This window comes from Bombina bombina, chromosome 12 (assembly GCF_027579735.1).
Source record: "Bombina bombina isolate aBomBom1 chromosome 12, aBomBom1.pri, whole genome shotgun sequence".
NCBI classification, from domain to species: Eukaryota; Metazoa; Chordata; class Amphibia; order Anura; family Bombinatoridae; genus Bombina; species Bombina bombina.
Genome location: NC_069510.1, coordinates 58,023,569 through 58,043,023, shown reverse-complemented (window position 1 = coordinate 58,043,023; position 19,455 = coordinate 58,023,569). Strand labels below are relative to the sequence as shown.

Here is a 19,455-nt window from a genome sequence, read left to right as displayed (position 1 = left end):
ATTATTGTGTGCTTTCAAAGCTACAGAGACAGAGAAAAGATATTTCAACTAGCCAGAGCTCAACCGTCCTTTTCTTTCTTAGGTGCTCAAACTCAAATATATCAAGACCTTTCAACAAGAACATTGCTACTTAGGAGAGACTTTGCTTTCTTCACTAACCACCTACGCTCACTGAAGATACCTTACAGATGGGGCTTTCCGGTGTCTCTACAGGTCATAAAAGATGGCAGGCGCCATGAATGTCATACCCCAGCTGATATACCCGATTTCTGCAAGCAACTTGCTATTCAGCTCCCCGAGACGCCGGGGCCCCCACCGTCAAAAGCTTCATTGCAGCCGGCTAAACCACAGAGAAGGCTCTGGTCTGAGATAGCCAGCAAACCAGCCAGGAAGAGACAAAGTCCCGACCCCAACTGCCTCCAAGATACTTCCTGACAGGTTGAACTTTCCGGATTCTGTGAGTATGGCAAATAGGGGATCTTCACCCTACAAGTTATACAGCTTACATTGAAAATTGACTCTCATACAAAGAGACTGCTGTTTAAGCTGGCTTAATGACTCTGGGACACAAACATTTTGGTCAATATGACCAATCTGAAATTGATAAGCACTTAAAGTTTTTCTATATGTTAACATGTTCTAACCCTTTTTTCCTTTTTCAGGTCATCTGCCCTTAATAGTGGTTATTATAACATGCACTTATAAATGATACCCTGTATTATATTATTTAGACCCTTTACCTTTAATTATTGCTTTTTTTTTAGTTGACCCTGGCCAGTAATACTGGTAAAGTATGAGAGCCAAAAGCTACTATCCGTGGTCTATTATTTATCAATATAGAGAGCTTGAAGTTCAGCTTAGCTCATAAACTCTTGGTCCTATCTACCCTGATCAGTATGACCACCCCGTGAACTGCAGGTAATTCTTCCCTGGTTACTAATGTTGAAAAATATGTTGGGTTATGTTAAACCATAGTGTGTTATTTTTCACATTTACACCGTTAGATAATTCTAGTTAGTACTGTTGTATTTCTCCCTCCCCCCGAACAGGGGGCCCCGGTCTGCTATATCCTCATGAGTAATGAATCAAGAAGGGTTATGTTACTTTTTCCCCAAAAATGCATATGTGTCTAATACAGTTACAATGCCCTTTGTTAAACAAATACACACGTTAAATGGGGAGGGCTCCGCCGAGCCGTACTTCCCCCCTCTGTTGTTCTATTCCTTTTTATTCCTAAACTATTCTCATCTCCCCCTGCCGGATTAATACCCGTCAGGCCCTCACTCCCTTTCCCCCTTTTCCCCAAGCTTTCTTTTCTACCTATCCTCCCATTACTTCTTAAAGTTTAGTGTTCGTTTGAATTTTTTAACTTTAGATTAGTTAGCTCCTTATACAGAGTACACCTATCAGGCAGAGGTGACACTTCCTTTTTCACACACTCACAAAAACACCTAGTGAATACTCTCTCATCCAAGAATACATGGCACAACATCCAGCAGTAAGCCACTTCAAAATCGCCTCACAAAATGTTAAGGGTTTGCTATCCCCACAGAAACGCTCCATAGCATTTCATGATTTTTATAAGAAAAACTTAGACATAATAATGGTTCAGGAGACACATTTCAAAAAAAATAACGAGCCAAATCTTTCACACCTATATTACGATCAACATTTCCTAAGCTCAGGTCCGTCTAAACATAATGGAGTTAGTATCTCTTTTAAGAGGGGCTCCTCTTTCGCTCTCTTACAAAAATACCAAGACCAAGAAGGTAGGATATTAATACTTGTAGGACTCTACTATGGCAGGCCCCTAACCTTGGCTAATTTGTATGCCCCTAATCGCCCTTCCCCCTCCTTTTTTCGCTCAGTTATCAATAAACTAGTAGATATCTCCAAAGGCCCAATAATTATGGGAGGTGACTTCAACTTTCCAATAAACCCAGCTCTTGATACATCTACAGGTAAAACCTACATGCGATATAGCCAGATTAGGGCTAATTGGTCAGCTCTCAGAGCGATTCCCTTTTTCGACACCTGGCGAATTATGCATCCCTCCACGAAGGACTTTACATTTTTCTCCCACCCGCAGCGTTCTTACTCCCGCTTAGATTATATCCTTTGCGACCAAGACACTTTAACTGCTCTAGTGGACTCTAGGCTTCATCACACCTCTTGGTCTGATCATAGTATGACATGCTCCACCTTCACGTGGTCCTCTAGACCTCACTACCAACAACATTGGAGACTGAACGAACACATACTCTCAGACCCTCTTATAATCACTGACATAATAGAAAAAACATCTGAATATTTCAACTTCAACGACCCTTCTTCCACTTCCGCAACTAACAACTGGGAGGCCTATAAGTGTTATATCAGAGGAATAATCCTTAACCACACACACAAAATTCGCAAACAAAGAGCAGCACAATATCTGTCCTTAGTAAATAACTTTCACAACAGCGAAAAAGCACTAAAACAAAATCCCCTCTCCCCTCAACTTCTTTTGCAGTCACAACAGGATAGGGAGGCTCTTAATCAGCATTTAATTAAAAATGCTCACCTACGAGCACTTACATCTAAATCTAAATTCTATATTGAAAGCAATAAAACTGGGAGACTATTGGCCAGATCCCTAAAAAAGAAGAGATATAAAACCTTTATCTCAAAACTCACAACCTCTTCCGGAACCTCACTCTCAAAAAACACTGAAATTGTCAATCAATTTGCAGACTACTACTCCTCATTATATAACCTCCCAACCTCACAAACTGACTCCAAACTAATCACGATTACCAACTATCTTTCACAAATCCAACTTCCAACCCTAACTGTAGAAGATAAAGAGGCCCTAGATTCACACTTTACTCTACAGGAAATCCTCTTAGCCATCAAAACCCTTCCTCAGGGTAAAGCCCCTGGCCCAGATGGGTTCACTCCCAAATTCTACCATATGTTTAAGGATCTCCTAAGTCCTCACCTCTTGACCATGTACAACTCACTAGACCAGGACTGTCATCTATCCCAATCTTTATTGGAAGCTACTATAACCGTTATCCCAAAGCCAGGCAAAGATACGGAACAGGTCCCCAACTACCGTCCCATTTCTTTAATTAATATTGACGTTAAGCTGTATGCCAAATTGTTAGCCACTAGAATAAATAACATCCTCCCCTCGCTCATTCACACTGATCAAGTGGGTTTTATCCCTGGGCGTGAGGCAAAAGATAACACTATCCGAGTTCTCCAAACTATACACACAGCCAACGCCACCAAAACACCAGTTATCTTACTCTCTACGGATGCGGAGAAAGCTTTCGACAGGGTGGACTGGGATTTTCTCTGGGCCGCCCTGTCGAAATTCGGATTCTCAAAAACACTGATTTCGCGAGTTCAGGCTCTCTATCGGGGTCCAACCGCCAGCATAAGTGCTAATAACACATTATCCCGAAGAATCTCAATTAATAATGGTACGAGACAGGGATGTCCCCTTTCTCCGCTATTATTTGCCTTGGCGGTGGAGGTGTTGGCTACTAAGATTAGGGAAAATGACCACATTGAAGGTATAACTTTTGGGAAGTCGCAACAAAAGTGTCTCCTCTACGCGGACGACATAATATTTTCAATTTGCTCCCCACCCACTTCCTTACCTGCCTTACTTCTTGAACTGGATAATTATAGAGAGGTCTCAAACTTTTCGATTAATATGGAAAAGTCCAAACTAATGCCCCTTAATCTATTAGAAGAAGACATTAGGTTCATTGCATCACACACCCCCTTTCAGATCACAAATAAGATACGTTATTTGGGTATAGATATTACTCCATCTCAGTCAGACTTGTTCGACCTGAATTATATCCCTCTCCAAAAGGAATCCCAGGCCTCCCTTGAGATGTGGCATAAGCAGGGCCATCTCTCTTGGATGGGCCGAGTTAATGCACTCAAAATGAATCTTCTCCCCAAGTTTCTATACCTATTCCAGGTCCTCCCACTAGACGTTCCCCCCTCATACCTAACACAAATACAAAAACTGTTTGATTCTTTTATATGGGCACATAAACGAAGCAGAGTGACTAAGAATACGTTGTATCTTGATAGAGAGCACGGAGGTCTGGGCGCTCCAAACCTCGCTGCATATTATAGAGCAGCTCATTTGGCCCGAATTGTGGCGTGGAAGCACTCACATCCTCAGAAGCCATGGGTACAATTAGAATCCTCATTAATTGGTGGCAATAGTCTCGGCGACCTGTGTTGGACCCTTCCCAGGCATAGACCTCCCGAAGCCCTCACAAATTACTATGTTTCTGCTACTCTGAAAGTATGGGACAAAACTTTAGCCTCAGACAACCCCGTCTCGTCCATACCCTCACCCTTAACTCCACTCCTTAACAATCCTCTTTTTTTACAACCCCATTCCTTGCGGACCCCAGTCATTGCTGACTCACCCTCAAATGTTCCTGCACATCTGGTGCTTAGCAAGGGCCAGATTCGCCTGCAACACGAACTCTCCCAACTACTAGGCCCTCCCTTCCATCTCTGGTACCCCTACCTACAGCTAAGGCATGCCATCGCAAATAGCCCCTACACTACTGACTTAACCAGGCCCCTAAAACCTTTTGAGACACTTTGCACGACTCCAGAATTGGTAAGATCCCATATCTCCATCATATACAAACTGCTCAGAGGTTCATACCCTGCTAAACAACCCTCTTATATAGCTAAATGGGAGAAAGAGCTTAATACCACATTAGCTGAAACCCAATGGACACACATTTTTCTAGAAACCAAAAAATCCTCCCCCTCATTAGTGTTCGCAGAAATGAACTATAAGCTATTATCTAGATGGTATTTAACCCCCCATCGCCTACATAGCATCTATCCAAACTCCTCCTCTTTATGTTGGAGGCATTGCGGTGGAACAGGAACCCTCTCCCATATCTGGTGGGACTGTCCCCTTCTACACACGTATTGGAAAGATATCACCAGAAATATTAACAATATATTAGGTCTTAATATCACACTCTCTCCCAGTGCTGTCCTCTTACATAACACCCCTCCTATATCTTGTATCTATCGAAGACAACTATTTAAGTGTATGCTTAACTGTGCCAAACGCCTTATACCCAGGTTCTGGAAATCCACTCAAATCCCCACTCTCGCCATGTGGCAGAGAGAAGTAGACAATATCTTATCGCTAGAAAAAATACATTACACTTTTTTAGGCAAGCAAGATTTTTTTGCTGATATTTTATTCATATGGGAGCAAAGGAAGCAGTAAAGTAAAGGAAGCAGTTACTTAGGAATTGTATTGTATTACTGTCCCAAAAGAAAAGACCAAAGGTTGCCCCCGCTGCATGTGAGGAGATAACTTACTGCCTTGTATAGTTGTAATCTTCTACATGATGAATACCACGCATTTTTCTTGGTTATGACAAATAATTTGCAAATATAGCTACCTGTCATGATTTTGTACCACCTCAATAGCCTTACACTGTTTTTCTGCTCAGATGTAAAATATATGTACTACTGTATTATGTTTCTTTCTTTGTACCTTTGTTTCAAAAATCTAATAAAAACAGTTAAATTTAAAAAAAAAAAAGCTTCTGCTACCTCTCTCTCTTTCTGGCTTCGTAGCATAATACGTTTAGCCTATGAGACTGCTGGACAGCAGCCTCCTGAAAGAATTACAGCCCATTCTACTAGAGCTGTGGCTTCCACTTGGGCCTTTAAGAATGAGGCCTCTGTTGAACAGATTTGCAAGGCTGCAACTTGGTCTTCACTTCACACTTTTTCCAAATTTTACAAATTTGACACTTTTGCTTCTTCGGAGGCTGTTTTTGGGAGAAAGGTTCTTCAGGCAGTGGTTCCTTCCGTGTAAAGATCCTGCCTGTCCCTCCCGTCATCCGTGTACTTTTAGCTTTGGTATTGGTATCCCATAAGTAATGGATGACCCGTGGACTGACTACACTTAACAGGAGAAAACAAAATTTATGCTTACCTGATAAATTCCTTTCTCCTGTAGTGTAGTCAGTCCACGGCCCGCCCTGTTTTTTATGGCAGGTCTAAATTTTTAAATTAAACTCCAGTCACCACTGCACCCTATAGTTTCTCCTTTCTCGTTTGGTTTCGGTCGAATGACTGGGTATGACGTAGAGGGGAGGAGCTATATAGCAGCTCTGCTTGGGTGATCCTCTTGCACTTCCTGTTAGGGAGGAGTTATAATCCCATAAGTAATGGATGACCCGTGGACTGACTACACTACAGGAGAAAGGAATTTATCAGGTAAGCATAAATTTTGTTTTTTCCACTGGATGCTTCTGCATAATGTACCTACATTTATCAAGTCTATTTAATCTGTTTGCGTTTTTGCATCATGGCTTTCTGCAAGGTTTGAGTTCTGCTATCTTGAAAGTTCAAGTCTCTCCAGTTCCAACCATTCAGGAATAAATTGGACACAATTTTTTAAAAAGTGGCACCACATCAGCTTTACACCAGTCCTAGGGTATTATGCCTGAGGATAATGCGTCTTGAAACATTAAAGGGACAGTCTAGTCAAAATTAAACTTTCCTTAATCAGATAGGGCATGACATTTTAAACAACTTTTCAATTTACTTTTATCATCAACTTTACTTTGTTCTCTTGGTATTCTTTGTTGAAAGCTGAACCTAGTTAGGCTCATATGCTAATTTCTAAGCCCTTGAAGACGCCTCTTATTTTAAAGCATTTGACAGTTTTACATAGCTAGAGGGTGTTAGTTCATGTGTGCCATATAAATAAAATTGTGCTCAAGTCTGTCAAAAGAACTGAAATAAGGGGGCAGTCTGCAAAGGCTTAGATATAAGGTAGTCACAGAGGTAAAAAAGTATATTAATATAACCGTGATGGTTATATAAAACTGGGGAATGGGTAATAAAGGGATTATATTTTTAAACAATAAGAATTATGGAGTAGACTGTCCCTTTAAGAGTAGAGGTTTGTCTATAACAGTGCTAAGTTCCTGTAAAACCCTTGGGTGTAATTCCATCTGGGCCTGGAGTTTTATTAACCTTCATATTATCCATTTTTTTCCTGATATCTTGTAGAGATAACCCAGTTAATGGTATGGGCTTGTATGTTCTAGTTTGTTTCAATGTATTTCACATTGGTTCCTCTCTTGAGTATACTGAAGAAAAGAACTGGTTTAGCACCTCAGCTTTGTCACTGTTAATCAGGCTACCCTTCACAAATGTTAATGTACCTAAATTGTCCTCCTTAGATTTTTTGCCATTTGTATACTTAACCCCTTAACGACCAGCGCCGTACCCTGTACAACGTTGGTCGTTATGCCCTTAAGGACCAGCGACATACCCTGTACGTCCCTTCATTCCTGGGCTTCTCTCTGCCGTGATTTCGCTCAAAATTGTGAGATTGCGCTATTTCTGCATGCCCCACAATAGATTTGCAGAGTTACCAATGCAACTCTGTGGCCCTCTCTGCATCGGACAACGGTGGTGCTGATCGTTGGTGGGTGGGAGGGTAAGGAGGAAGGTGCGTGGGCGACTCATCGCTGTAGGATGCGGGAGGAGGGCGGGTGCAGGTGGGACCACTACGTCACGCTACCTCACCCCCCAAAAAAAATAATACCTGCGTCATTGAGGGGAAAGAAGGGAGGTAGTGGCAATGAGGAGGATTTCTATGTAGTATCCGTTGCCCTAAAGGGATCTGGGAGGGGGAGGGTGGTAGGGTATTGAGGGGGGCAGCTACACTACAGAAAAAATGAGAATTTTAAATTAATAATTGCAGCAAACTGTGTACTGCCAGTACCTAAGATGCCGGCAAATAGGCAGAGGGGGGAGGTTTAGAGACTTGTTTGAGGGGGGATACTATCCTGCAGAAAATATTTTAAAAAGAAAGTCAGTGAGTATAAAAATAAAAGGTTTTTTTTGTTTGTTTTTTTATAATTAAATAAAACCTTTGGGGGGGGGGCAGGGAAGACAGCTGTTTGAGAGGGGTCAGAGAGGGATCAGGGGGTAGGATGTGTCAGGTGGGAGGCTGATCTCTACATTAAAGCTAAAATGAACCCTACAAGGTACCTAATTAAAGTGAATGTCAATTTTGATGCTAAAGTGCCCGGTTTTTAAAAATTCGATTAAAAACAGGGGCACTTTAATTCATCAAAATTTACATTTCACTCCTTTTGTGAAAAAAACGTACCTTTTAAACTTGACAGCAGCTCCATAATACAAGTGTGATGCACAGCAGCATTTAGCGGCCTTCTAATTACCAAAAAGCAATGCCAAAGCCATATTTGTCTGCTATTTCTGAACAAAGGGAATCTCAGAGAACCATTAACAACCATTTGTGCCATGATTGCACAAGCTGTTTGTAAATAATTTCAGTGAGAAACCTAAAATTGGGGAAAAAAAATACGATTTTTTAAATTTGATCACATTTGGCGGTGAAATGGTGGCATGAAATATACCAAAATGGGCCTAAACCAATACTTTGGGTTGTCTACTTAAAAAAATATATATAGTTTTGATAGGTAAATATAAAAAAGGCTATATTTCTGTTTAAATGTAGTGATGGCAAAAATGCTAAAAATGCTCTGGTCTTATGGGGAAGTTTTTGTCTAAAATGCCCAGGCCTTAAGGGGTTAAAGGCATACTATAAACCCCCACAAAAATATTTCATGATTCAGTAAGAGCATGCAATTTTAAGCAACTTTCTAATTTATTCCTATTATCATTTTTTCTTTGTTCTCTTGCTATCTTTATTTGAAAAAGAAGGCATCTAAGTTAAGGAGCCAGACAATTTTTGGCTTAGACCTTGGACAGCACTTGTTTATTGGTGGGTGCATTTAGACACCAATCGGCAAGCACAACCCAGGTTGTGAACCAAAGATGGGCCGGCATCTAAACTTACATTCTTGCTTTTCAAATGAAGCTAGCAAGATAATGAAGAAAAATTGATAATAGGAGTAAATAAGAAAGTTGCTTAAAATTGCATGCCTTATCTAAATCATGAAAAAAAAAAACGTGGGTTCAGTGTCCCTTTAAATAAAAAAACCTTTTATGGTTTACAATTGATCTTTCATTTTCTGTTTTCACTAATTTGATTGCTTTTTTTGCATGCTTTGTTACATTCCTTATGTATTTGGTATGTTGAGTCTGTACTATTTTCTGAATACTTTAAATGCCCTTTGTTTTTTCCTAATTTCTCCTAACACATTTTTATTTAGCCTCATTGGCTTGGATTTATTTTCTTTTACTTTTATAATCATGTGGTATGTGTATTTATTTAACAGAGTTTTAAATGTTATCCATTTATCCTATGTATTTTTATTAGAGAATACATTGTATTAGTTGTATTACTAGTTTCATTGGCCCAGTTTATATCAGGGTAGTTTAAATCTCCCATAATTACAGCACTGTTATTAGCAGCCTTACCTATTTGCATTAGTAGTTGAGTTTCCTCCATGTCATTAATGTTAGGGGGCTTGTAGCATTTTCCAAGTAATATTTTTTTTTTTTTTAAGGATTTTTTTCCTCACTCTTTATTTCAACCCACAGAGTCTCTACATTGTTGCCTGTATTATCATAAATATCTTCCTTTGTTGTAGGTTTAAGGTCAGGTCTAATATACATGCAGATTCCTTCACCCCTTTTATTACTCCTGTCCCTCCTAAATAAAGTATAACCCTCTAACTTAACTGCCCAGTCATGTGAATCATCCCACCAAGTTTCAGTTACACAGATAACATCATAGTCCTCTTCTGCAACTAAGGGCTCCAGCTCCCCCATTTTACCCATCATGCTTCTTGCATTTGCTGTCATACATTTCATTTTCATGTTTTTTTTTTGCTGCTACTTAGTGCACTTTCCTCCAAACTTTCTCACTGTTAAGTATTGCCTGGGAGGGCAAAAATAACTAGAAATTATAAACCAAATACAAGAAATTTCTATACTTAGTCCAATGTCCCTGATTAAAACTTACCAGCTTCCCTCCCTCTTGCTCCTGTCTACTTTTTATGATGGACATATCTAGGAGTAGGAGGGGTTAGAGGTTAAGAAAGATTCTAATAGGGTTAAAATGTGGGCGTGGTCTGTTCTGTTTACGCCTCTCAAAGAGGGGGTTCTCACTGGTAAGTATTACTCAGGGATATGGTTGAAGATGTAGAAATTTCTCGTATTTGGTTTCTGGCTTGTATCCATGACAACATGCACCAAACTGTGTCCTCATTTTAAGTTTTTTCTAACTATTTACTGGAGTGTTCTCCCCAGAACCTATTTAGGGCCAGATTACAAGTGGAGTGCTATTACTCTGCTAGAAGTAAACTTTTTGCGCGTGTCGGGTTGCGCTCGTATTATGAGTTGAACGGAAACTGTTTTAGCTTGTGCGCTAAACCGCCACGCATAAGAAATCAGAACTCAGAATATCGCACTTGCGATAACCTAATCCCCCATAGAAGTCAGTAGAGCAAATTTATATACATCTATTTATATACATGACTATTTATAAGGATATCTATACATGTTTTCATCTACTTAAAAGGACACTGAACCCACATTTTTTCTTTTGTGATTCAGATAGAGCATGCAACTTTAAGCAACTTTCTGATTTACTCCTATTATCAATTTTTCTTCTTTCTCTTGCTATCTTTATTTGAAAAAGAAAGTCCAGAATGCTTTACAGCACTTGTTTATTAGTGGATTAATGTATTCACCAATTAGCAAGAACAACCCAGGTTGTTCAACAAAAATGGGCTGGCATCTAATCTTACATTCTTGCTTTTCAAATAAAGATACCAAGAGAATGAAGAACATTTGCTAATAAGAGTAAATTATAAAGTTGCTCTATCTGAATCACAAAATCAGTGTCCCTTTAACTGAAAACGGCCCCAATGGACTTATATATATGTCTGTATGTGAGTACATATGTATTTGTGTTTTTAAGTGTTTATATATCTTTAAATACATATATGCACATATAAATATATATATATATATACACACACACATACATCTTTTTTTTGCTAACACCTGAGACCTCATATCATTAATCCCTTATAACTTTTTTGTCCAATTTTTTTTTTAAATAATTCTTGGTTTAGCACCTAGGTAGCTCTTGCTGATTGGTGGCTAAGAGTAGTAACCAATCAGCAAGTGCTACCCAGGTTCGGATCCAAAAATGGGCCAGCTACTTATCTTATATTTCTGCTTTTCAAATAAAGATAGGTAGAGAACAAAGTAAAATTTATTATAGGAGTTAGAAAGTTGCTTAAAATTGCATGCTCTATCTGAATCATGAAATTAAAAAAAATTGATTTTTATATACCTTGAAGTGCCATAATTAAATGACAGAAAATGTTATAATATTGCAAAGTATTACACAGCCCTACCTGGCTACTTCATAATACCACCCATCTGGCAAAAATTTCTGTGGAGAACACTATTGTAAAATCTAAGATGGAAGTCATGTAAGATTAACTTTTCTCTTTTTTTTTCCTTTTTATGTCCCTCTGATTGCTTTTTGCCTGGCATCCTGTCCTGCATTAATGATTCTTTTACAAATTATCTTTAAAAAGGTCTTATTTTAAACTTTAACAAAGATGGTATCTATCCAAGGTCTATACTTTGGCTCAATATAATATTTGCTTTCATCTTAGGGTGATGATTCTCGATTGGGACGTTCACCATGGAAACGGCACACAACATATCTTCCAGGAAGATGCAAGGTCATTATGTATGAGATTATTTATATGAGCATGCATGTCTTTATTTGTGAGTACACTAACATTATGTGTCTTTGTTAGTGTGCTATACGTGTCCATCCATCGATATGATCACGGTCTCTTTTTCCCATGTTCTGAGGATGCTGCACATGATAAGGTCGGTACTGGTCAGGGAGAGGGATTCAATGTGAACATCCCCTGGAATGGTGCAAAGATGGGCGACCCAGAGTATCTAATGGCTTTTCACAGAGTAGTGATGCCCATTGCCTATGAGGTGAGGAGATAAAAAAACTAGACATATATAACTGAGTAATCAGAGATCTCGGTTGACAACATCATTGTTTTTCCTCAGTTTAACCCACAGCTGGTTCTGGTATCTGCTGGTTTTGATGCTGCCCGCGGAGATCCTCTTGGAGGTTGCCAGGTAACCCCTGAAGGTTACGCCCACATGACGCACCTCCTGATGGGGTTAGCAGGGGGTAGAGTGGTGGTGGTACTTGAGGTAAGAACTAATCGCAGTATATTACTACTCATTACCATAATGTTGGCTTTGTTTGCTCATTTAAAACAAATATTGAAGATTTGCTGGACCTTGAATATTAAAGGGACATTTTAATGCAAAAAATAAAAGACTCTAATTTGTGATACCATGTTATTTTTACTGTAATGTCCCTTGCTATTTAGGGGCCCAGTTACCTAATGAATGAAATCTTGCTAGTGCTATAAAGCTCTTGGTTGAATTTTCTAATGGAAGTTTTTACCTTGCAAGAGATAATTTGCTGTATTTTAAGTGTGTGAAAGAGATGCATAACATTGCAGTAGGACTCACAAATCATATGAAAGCAATAGATGATTTATTGAAATAAAAATATAAAATTATTGCTAAATCCCATTTGAGACATATCAAAATGTTCTCCAAAAAGCATACTTTCCTTCGTAAGATAGGGAGAGTGCACGGCTTCATTCCTTACTTTTGGGTAATTGTCAGGGTTTTTTCCCTGCTTTGTTTGCCATGTGCTGCTGGCAGCCATTTTGCTTACCTTTTCTTGCTGAATCTGGTGCAGAGTGTGTGATGCTGCTCATTTCCTGCACGCCCTCTTATGGCCAGACTGTTGTACATCATCCGTGTGAGACAGGTTGCGGTCTCAGAATTGTGAGTTCCTGTTCCTGTGTTTTACCTGGCTGCCTGACGTCCCTCTTGGTTCCTGACTCGGCTCATCTGACTACTCGCTTTGGCTCCTGACTCGGCTCGTCTGACTACCAGCTCTGGCTTTGACTCCTGGCTTGTTATTTGACTTGTGGACTTTTTATTATTTCTTTGTTATTAATAAAGGTGTGATTATTTTTGCACTTCTCGTCTGTCTGATTCCTGGCACACTGACATTATGCAAGGGCCATGGATCCTGATGGTGCTAATAATCCACCGTTACCTACCATCATTTCCAGGATGGATGAACAGGATCACCGCTTGGATAAATTTGCACTAGCCCTGCAAACCTTGCTGACTCGCACTGCACATTTGGACCAGAGTGTTCCACAAGTTATGGCTGCTCCTGTTTCCGCTGCTGCACCTAGTCCTACCAGGAGCATGTCCGGTTCTGCACCTCTACCTCAGCGATATAGAGGCGATCCTATTCAGTGCAGAGGGTTTTTGAACCAGGTTGGCATTTACCTTGAGATGTTACCTCAGGCGTTTCCCTCTGACAGAACTAAGGTGGGATTTCTCATCTCGTTACTCTCTGATACAGCTCTTGCCTGGGCTAATCCCTTGTGGGAGACTAATAAACCTGTGATTTCAAATTACCCTGAATTTGTGGCCTCCTTTCGAAGGGTATTTGATGTTCCGGCTCACTCCTCCTCTGCTGCTAAATGACTCATGTCCATTCAGCAAGATAGGAGAACTGTTGCTCAGTACACCATTGAGTTCCGTACGCTTGCCGCAGAGGTAGGTTGGAACAATGAAGCCCTTATTGCTGCCTTTCATGGGCTCTCTGATGCGATTAAAGACGAAGTTGCTGCCAGAGATTTACCAGAGGATCTCAAGGAATTGGTGTCTTTTTTTATCCTAATTGACATCAGACTCAGAGAGAGGCCCTCTTTCAAGGAGCACTTGCGGAAGCCTCCTGTTCCGTTGTCTGCCTACCGCTCAGGAGCTTGCTTCAATTTTTGCCCGGGAGGTCTTCCGTTTACATGGGTTACCCAAGGAGATAGTGTCGGGCTGGGGTAGCCAGTTTGTCTCCAGATTTTGGCGTTCCTTTTGTGCTCAAATGGGGATCCAGCTTTCCTTCTCCTCGGCATATCACCCTCAATCTAATGGGGCTGCAGAACGGTCTAATCAAGCTCTGGAACAGTTCCTCCGTTGCTATGTCTCAGATCACCACAATAATTGGTCTGAACTGTTACCTTGAGCAGAGTTCGTTCGTAATAGTGCTATTAATGCTTCCTCCCAGTTATCCCCGTTCATAGTTCTTGTTGCCCGATTCATTCATGTCTCAGGGTATTCCTGCTTTGGAGGAGCAAATCCGTTCCACGTGGGTGCAGATTCAGGATTGCCTTCATCGTTCTATGCAGCGCCAAAAGTTCCAGGCTGATCGTAGGCGTCTGCCTGCAGTTTCCTACCAGGTTGGTGAGAGGGTTTGGCTGTCCTCTCGAAACTTGAACCTTCGTGTGCTTTCCAATAAACTGGCTCCTCGTTATGTTGGTCCTTTTCGAATACTCATACGGGTCAATCCTGTGGCTTAAACTCTTGACCTTCCTCCTGCACTGCACATCTCCAATGTTTTTCATGTCTCCTCCTTGAAACCATTGGTTTGTAATCGGTTTAGCACTGTGTTGCCTCATCCCCGTCCTATCTTTGTTGACAACCATGAGCAGTATGAGGTCAGCAGCATTATTGACTCTTGTATGTCCAGGGGCCGTGTACAGTATTTGGTTCACTGGAGGGGCTACGGTCCTGAGGAGCGTTCATGGGTTCCCTCCTCTGATGTTCATGCTCCCTCCCTCCTCCATGCCTTCCATGCCCATTTCCCCAATAAGCCTTTTGTCCTTCCGCGGGGGAGGGGTCGTTGAGGGGAGGGTACTGTCAGGGTTTTTTCCCTGCTTTGTTTGCCATGTGCTGCTGGCAGCCATGTTGCTTACCTTTTCTTGCTAAATCTGGTGCAGAGTGTGTGATGCTGCTCATTTCCTGCACGCCCTCTTATGGCCAGACTGTTGTACATCATCCGTGTGAGACAGGTTGCAGTCTCAGAATTGTGATGTCATCACTTATTATTTAAAGGGCTTCTGTTCAGTATGCTTTGCCCTTGAGTTTTCTCAGACCTGTTTGTGAGTTCCTGTTTCTGTGTATTACCTGGCTGTCTGATGTCCTTACTGGTTCCTGACGCGGCTCGTCTCACTACTCGCTTTGGCTCCTGACTCGGCTCGTCTGACTACCAGCTCTGGCTTTGACTCCTGGCTTGTTATTTGACTTTTGGACTTTTTATTATTTCTTTGTTATTAATAAAGGTGTACTTATTTTTGCACTTCTTATTTCAGTCTCATTCCTGGCACCCTGACAGAAATACAACACCTGGCCACCAGGAGGAGGCTAAGACACCCCAGCCAAGGGCTTAAATATCCCTCCCACTTCCTCATTACCCCAGTCATTCTTTGCCTTTCGACATAGGAGCAGTGCGTTCGGAACCTATCCTCCTTTTCGTGGTCCCAAAGAAGGAGGGAACTTTCCGCCCAATTCTGGACCTAAAGTGCTTAAACAAATTTCTCAGAGTCCCTTCCTTCAAGATGGAGACGATAAGGTCCATCCTTCCTTTAGTTCAGGAAGGCCAGTTTATGACCACTATAGATCTGGACGCTTACCTTCATGCTCCAATCCACAGGGAACACTTTCAATTCCTGAGGTTTGATTACCTAGATCAGCACTTCCAGTTCATTGCCCTTCCGTTTGGCCTAGCTACTGCTTCAAGAATCCTTACAAAGGTTCTGGGGGGTCTTCTAGCTCTTGTCAGAACTCAGGGTATTACAGTAGCCCCATACTTGGATGATATTCTGGTGCAAGCACCATCTTTTTGTCTTACTGAAGAATACTCTGAGTCCTTCTCAGTCTTCTTCAATCACATGGATGGAAGATAAACTTAAAAGAAAGAGTTCTCTTACCCCAAGTACCAGGGTGGAATTCCTGGGTACTATAATAGACTCCATATCCATGAGGATATTTCTAACAGACCAGAGACATTGCAAGCTAACTTCAGCATGTCTTGCCCTCTGGACCTCCTTGAGTCCCTCTGTGGCTTAGTGTATGGAGGTGATTGGTCTCATCGTGTCCTGCATGGACATCATTCCTTTTGCCAGGTTCCGTCTCAGACCTTTACAACTGTGCATGCTGAGACAGTGGAACGGCGATCATTCTGATCTGTCTCTACAGATTGTATTAGACAGCCGGTCGAGAGAATCTCTCTTGGTGGCTCTGTCCAGATCACCTGCACGAGGGATGTGCTTCTTAAGACCATCCTGGGAGATTGTGACTACGAACACAAGCCTATCCGGATGGGGAGCTGTTTGGGGTGACAGGAAGGCACAGGGGTCGTGGACTCAAGAGGATTCCTCCCTCCCTATCAATTTTGGAACGACAGGCAATCTTCAATGCCTTAAAGGCTTGGCAACTTCTGGGTTTGTCCCAGTTTATCAGATTCTAATCAGACAATATATCCTCAGTGGCTTACATCAACCATCAGGGGGGAACGAGAAGTTCCTTGGCGATGAAGGAATTATCTCAGATTCTGGAGTGGGCAGAGGCCCACAGCTGTTTGCTGTCAGCGATTCATATTCTGGGTGTGGACAACTGGGAGGCATATTTTCTCAGCAGGCAATCCTTCCACCCAGGGGAATGGTCTCTCCATCCCAAGGTGTTTGCAGAGATATGCAGCAAGAGGGGGAAGCCGGAGATAGATCTCATGGCGTCCCATCTCAATACCGAGCTACCCTGGTACGTGTCGAGGTCGAGGGATCCCACAGGGATCTAATAGATGCACTAGCAGTGCCCTGGAGGTTCAAACTCATATATCTTTTTCCTCCATTACCGCTTCTTTCTCGAGTGGTGGCCCTCATCAAGCAGGAGCAGGTATCAGTAATCCTGATTGCTCCATTGTGACCGCGAAGGAAGTGGTTTGCGGATCTAGTGGGGATGTCCTCATCTCCTCAGTGGAAGCTACCTTGTCGCAGAGACCTGCTGTTACAAGGTCCATTTGTTCATCAAAATCTAGATTCTCTGAGGCTGACTGCGTGGAGATTGAACACTTAGTCTTAGCTAAGAGAGGTTTATCTGAGAGTGTCATTGATACTCTTATTCAAGCTTGTAAACCAGTTACTCTGCGTATCTGTGGTTATTAATTAATTTAAAATATAATTCTAATTTAGTAAACCAATACAGGTAAGTTGTGAAATAAACTCTATGAGAGGGTCTCCATTGTTTCCAAACAGTTTATTTGGAATCAATATATGTTAATAATAAGATAAATATTTACAGGTATACAGTATATACACATCTATTTTACAGCAAAACAGTCCACATATTTAATACAGGACAACTTTACTACAATAACCCCAGTTTGTCCAACACTACTAAAATAATCATAGGAATATACTTAGCCGCATTCTTCAGTGTGTCCACCATCAGCCATCTTTTCAGCATGCACAAGATAAGAAGAAAAAGAGAGAGAGATAGAGTGTTCCAGTTCTTTATATCCTAATTCAATAGGGAGTGGTTTATCAAATGCCAGTCAAAGGCTATTGGGAGTGTCTTTAGTTCAGAGAGAAAGGTGTACCTGGGGGAAGGGATTTTAAGAACAGCTAGGTGAATATTCCAGTGATAAAATGTCACTACATTCCCTCACTTTTTCTTCTCCTATGTTGCCCCGTTTTCTAGTTATACCCACTAGTACAGAAGAACACAGGGAAAATTCTCCCACCATCCCTTAGGAATATCATTCCCTCGGCGATATGAGCTCTTCTGTACTTTCCTAGGACTGTCAATTCCTAGTCTATCTTTATACAATTCATTAAAAAAAATAATTTAAAATTATACATAGAAACACAAAATCCGCTAAACCCCATTAGCAACATTTATACAATGGTCTTAAAATTGGGAAAGATTAAAAGTTCATGTATGAGTGTGTGAGTGTGGGTACACTAGATGGGCATGTGTGTAGTAAAATCTTTATTAATAAAGTGTGAATTGTGCCTGTAAAACAAAAGTTATAATGGTTCACTGAAGTTCTTTGTTGTCATCTTTTGGCATCTGGTCCTTGCTTTTAGCATCTGGTCTTTGCTTTTGCTTTACCAAATCTCTCTCTTTGAACCACTTTGTTTTTTTCCAAGACCCTCAAAGGAATGAAAAGAGATTAAAACCAGGCATATATTTACTTCACACTACAACACTCCATCTGCAGTAGAAACCACATTCACAGTTATTAACTTCAAGTTGGGATGTGCCTCTATCATTGCATCATCCCACTCGCCCCCTTACTTAAACTTATGTTGCTTGCCCTATATTTTTATTTACCCCTTTATGATATATATATTATTTTGGCCTAATGCCCAATTTTACATCTCTATTGTGATACATTTTATACTTATTTCATTTGTCCAACGCCACCATCATAGATTCTTGGTTAGATCAGTCCTGATGACACCTGAAAAACAACAATCTATAATATGTGTTATTGGGGAAAAGCTGGAAGGAAAGGTGAGAAGCCTTCTATCTTCATTGGTTTTCATCCTGCAAGATAAGACTTCAGACAGTTTACATAGAAATTTTATTGCATGTGGCCTCCCAAAACTAATCACAATGGAGGTATCTGTTATTTGTTTTTGGGGGGTTTTTAGAAAGAAAATGCATCAATTAACTATGCATTCTAAACTTAATGAAAAGACACTTAAAATTATTAATTGAACTTAAAAATAAAGTACACATTACACGATACAAATGTACTGCAAACAAATATGCTTATAAACAAAAATGAATGATTTCATTTGAGCACTCCAACTCTGTCAGCTGTTTCTTTAGAAACCCAATTTCATTTCTCATTCTCCTGTTTTTTTTGTTTGAGTTACCAATAACTTAAGTTGGCCTTATTGCTTATCTCATTTGGCCTCAACCTCCAATTTTTACACTTGTTTTCTCCTCTATTAATGTCTCCATTTAAATTCCTGTCTCTCCAGTTTACTGTATTTGATGCTCTACTATTCTGATATCCCCAAACACGTCTCCTGTTGCCCCTCTCTGATTCCTGCCTGTGAATGTTCAGATTGTTCTCCAGTGACTGCTTCACTGCAGAAATTGCCTTAATGGTGTATGGGTGATAATTCCACCACTTCTCAGCTCTAGTGAGCATCATATCTAATTTTGTGGAGTTTGGATCATACAGCTTTACAAACTCCTGACATTTTCTGGGGAGAGCTTCAAGTACCCTCTGTATGTGAGCTGGTGACCCCCAGACAATTTGGGTCTGTGGCTGGCGCAGCACACACCAGAATAAAACTCTAGACTAGTAAAATTGAAAACGGTTTTAACTATTCTCCCAGCCTGATCAGCTATGCTTGAGTTGAATCCTAATAACCTGTTGGCATAGGGGCCCATGGCATCTTGAAGCAATTCTGTCCATTCCTGCATGCTCATACCTAATTCTATGGCTTTTTCAGATCCCTTGTGAAACCAATGTGAAAAGTTATTAAAGCTGTTTGTGGG

At 40.9% G+C, this 19,455-nt stretch overlaps 1 protein-coding gene across 1 annotated transcript in view; it reads left to right on the top strand.

Annotated features, from left to right (window-relative positions):
- Positions 1-19,455, top strand: part of LOC128642875 (histone deacetylase 6) — a 338,039-nt gene that overhangs the window by 251,048 nt on the left and 67,536 nt on the right. The window contains exons 22-24 of the mRNA XM_053695741.1: positions 11,649-11,717; positions 11,796-11,988; positions 12,067-12,216. Coding sequence (XP_053551716.1) covers positions 11,649-11,717; positions 11,796-11,988; positions 12,067-12,216 — 412 coding nt within the window. The remainder of the gene's footprint in view (positions 1-11,648; positions 11,718-11,795; positions 11,989-12,066; positions 12,217-19,455) is intronic.